Consider the following 3,359-nt stretch of genomic DNA (forward strand, 5'->3'; position numbering starts at 1 on the left):
GAAAACAAAAGCACAAAAATTGAAAGAAATTGAAACTGTACCATATTTTTGCAACAAAGCAACCCGCGTCGTAATCTTGAGAATATTTATGGTTTTGGCGGTGTACTGTCTAATTACCTCTTCTTTTTTTTGAAAATGGGCTGGAGGCCCAGTTAGAAAAAAGCCCTTTCCCTTACCTATCGTAAACCCCAAACACACAGCAATAAAGCAGAGACACCGAAAGGCAGATAAAAACAGAAACAACTCTATCTATCCCTAAACCACCTCTTCTCACTCGTCTCGTCTCTCCGGCAGTAACCATGTCTCCAGCTCCCGTTGTTGAGGTTGACGCCGCTAAACCAGAAGTTTCCGACCAGATCTCTTCTCTCGAAGAAGTTGTCACCCAGAAACACCTCAAGGTTCTTTCATTTCTCTGTTTTTACTTCACTTTAATCTTCTCTGTTGTCAACTTTTCAATTCATTTTTTTTGTTTGTTTTAATTGTCTTTAGAATGAGGATGAACCTGTTGTTGAGGACGTGAAGGATGATGAGGATGATGACGAGGACGACGATGACGACGATGATGATGACGACGATGAGAAGGACGATGGTACTCCCGGTGAGTTTTTTGTTTTTTTCCTTTTTTATGTGATTATGGTGATAATAGTTTTTTTTCAGTTCTGTTGTGTTTGGGCGAATCTGGGTTTTTTTGCTTGTTAAATTTGAGTTAATATCTACTTAATTTTAGCTCTTACTTGACCTTGTAACTATAGATATGCGGATGATTATAATTGGATAATTTTGGGGAAATGTTTCGGAGCTCGGTTTTGATTTTGTTGGTGTGCCTATGGCTTTGCAAAATGTTTGGAATCTGAAAATGTGATAGAATGCTAAGAGTTGTTAAGTGCATTGTCTCACTATTCAATGCTAAACTGATTCCCATGGTGTGGTGCCTATATTAATTGCCTGATAATTGGACTTGGTAGAATTTTCATACAGTGCCAAAAGAGTCATAGAAAAGTTCTTTTAGCAAAATGACAAGTAGCCATACTTTTAGTTTTTATGGGCTTATTAGTCGTTCATCGCTTTAAACATATCGTCACTTTTCTTTAGTTCACATAGAGTGGAAATATTAAACCCGTGAATTTGATTTTAAGACTTTTGGATGGTTGTCTTGTTCTATTGCTTCTCTTAGAGTTGTTGGAGGCATTCACTTGTTTGGTTACTGGAAGACAACTTGTTTTTGGCAACGGTTTTGCACCTTTGGTTGGGGGAATATTGTAATCTGTATGTTTTTTTTTTTTTTTATATATCTTAGATAGTTTAGAAAAAAAACAAACTAGTTCCTAAAAATAAGTAAATTTGTGTATTTTTGCACGGGGAAATGCATAGCATGCTCACATCTTGCCATGGTTCAATTCGCTTGTTTATGTGGTTATCATTTATTGTCTAGACTTCTGGACTGGCAATTGCTTGCTTGTTGCGTCTTGTCTGGTGTCAGCTCATCTTTTATGTCTAATATTATAACAATCTGTTCTGACAGATGTACAAGGCAGATTCGCGGCTGTTTTTTAGAGATGCTTATAATGATCTTATTAGAGTTTTTGTAAAAGGCATTTGTCAATTTAATCAGTTTCATGCATTTCCTTGTAATTTAAATGGATGTAATCTTGTTTGTTTTTTATTTTTCTGTCTCAAGTTACTTATTAGATAGTACGATGCAGGTGCCAATGGGAGCTCAAAGCAGAGCAGAAGTGAAAAGAAAAGTCGTAAGGCAATGTTGAAGCTTGGGATGAAACCGGTTACCGGTGTTAGCAGAGTCACCATCAAGAGAACCAAAAATGTTAGTTTTCTTTCGGCATTGACTTCATTTAGTTTCTTTGCTTATTTGGTCTGTGTTAATTTCCTCGAATTTCTTGGTCTTGCAGATTTTGTTTTTCATCTCAAAACCAGATGTTTTTAAGAGCCCGAACTCTGAGACATATGTCATATTTGGGGAAGCTAAGATTGAGGATTTGAGCTCTCAGCTGCAGACACAGGCTGCTCAACAGTTTAGGATGCCAGATATGGCATCTGTGCTTCCAAAATCTGATGCTTCTGGAGCAGCTGCGGCGGCCCAGGCTGATGAAGAAGAGGAAGAAGTTGATGACACAGGAGTTGAGCCTCGAGACATTGATCTAGTTATGACACAAGCAGGAGTACCGAGGGGCAAGGCTGTTAAGACGCTCAAGGCACATGATGGAGACATTGTTAGTGCTATCATGGAGCTTACTACATAGGTGGGTTTTAAATTAGCAACCAGATTGTTTTATCCTGAAAACTTGTCTTATGCCATGTTCTTGGAACATTTAGTTAAAAATTGTAGTCAAATTGGCTCGCTTGTCGTCTGGCGACTGAATTATTTGTCTTCCAAACTTGCGAATTTTGTGGCGATTCAGTTTTCGAGCAGTAATATCAGATTTTTTTAGTTTTTTATTTCCTAAGCCATCTCCAACTATGTGCTAGTCTATGGATCGAAAAAGATTTGGATTGGAACAGCTTAAGAAGAATTTGCAATTATAATTTTCAATCAGTATGATTTTGCAGAGCCATTACTGGCAGCATCCCATTTTGTGCAGGGCAAGAAAGTATTTTAAGTTTAAGGCACCATTTGAATTGAGCAATTTTAAATTAAGAGTTGTATGAAATTTATAATTTAAATAAAATCAGCTGAGTTATTAGAATTTATGGATTATTAAAAATCCATCTCTCTTCGTGATTTCTTTAAGTTGGTAGCAAATTTTAAATTCATTATTTGTATGGGTGATAAGTTATTGTAGTGTTTGATTATTTTAAAATAAATTATAAAATTTATTTACTTAAATTTTACTAATTTTAGCAAGATATATAAATTATAAATTCTGAATTCAAGCAATAATCATTCTATGTGCTTTCATTTGCCAAATTAGATGTGTCATGTTCCGCATTCTAAGAGTTCGAGATGCAAATTAAGCTTAATAAAAAAAAGGAAACTAAAAAAAATACTTGTCATTACTCAGAGGACATGTAAAATACACTACAAACGAGTATCAAATGATTTTCAATATAAATTGATTTATGAAGTCTAATGTAAATTGTGTGAGATGTTAAGTAGTTTATTGTTTCATGAATGAAAGCTATATATATTACATTCTTCTGTATATTATGTATAAATATATAAAAAATTGAAATATTGGAGTAAACTATAAAATTGTTAAAAACCAATTTATATATATATATTTATTTACACTGATTTAAACAGATGCAAACCAAAAATTCAATTCATAGAAGTTTGGAAGAGTGGTCAATCCAAAAGTAAAATAGCTCAGTCCAAACGAGGATTATTTATAAAACCATATCTA

The 3,359-nt window shown here is 34.5% G+C and overlaps 1 protein-coding gene across 1 annotated transcript; it reads left to right on the top strand.

The window, feature by feature from the left end:
* The first annotated feature begins 213 nt into the window (after positions 1 to 213).
* Positions 214 to 2,446, top strand: LOC126653467 (nascent polypeptide-associated complex subunit alpha-like protein 2). Its single transcript, XM_050347368.2, has 4 exons — positions 214 to 398; positions 490 to 598; positions 1,704 to 1,822; positions 1,908 to 2,446. Exons 1-4 carry the CDS (start codon positions 300 to 302, stop codon positions 2,256 to 2,258), a joined length of 678 nt encoding a protein of 225 aa, XP_050203325.1. The 5' UTR covers positions 214 to 299; the 3' UTR covers positions 2,259 to 2,446.
* Positions 2,447 to 3,359: the final 913 nt, after the last annotated feature.

The sequence above is a fragment of the Mercurialis annua genome, linkage group LG6, assembly GCF_937616625.2.
Source record: "Mercurialis annua linkage group LG6, ddMerAnnu1.2, whole genome shotgun sequence".
NCBI classification, from domain to species: Eukaryota; Viridiplantae; Streptophyta; class Magnoliopsida; order Malpighiales; family Euphorbiaceae; genus Mercurialis; species Mercurialis annua.

Excerpts from the sequence above, each read along its gene's own strand:
- LOC126653467 (XM_050347368.2), top strand. The coding sequence starts at position 300 with ATGTCTCCAGCTCCCGTTGTTGAGGTTGACGCCGCTAAACCAGAAGTT. Across the intron at positions 399-489 it reads TCACCCAGAAACACCTCAAG|AATGAGGATGAACCTGTTGT; the intron begins GTTCTTTCATTT and ends AATTGTCTTTAG. Across the intron at positions 599-1,703 it reads GAAGGACGATGGTACTCCCG|GTGCCAATGGGAGCTCAAAG; the intron begins GTGAGTTTTTTG and ends AGTACGATGCAG.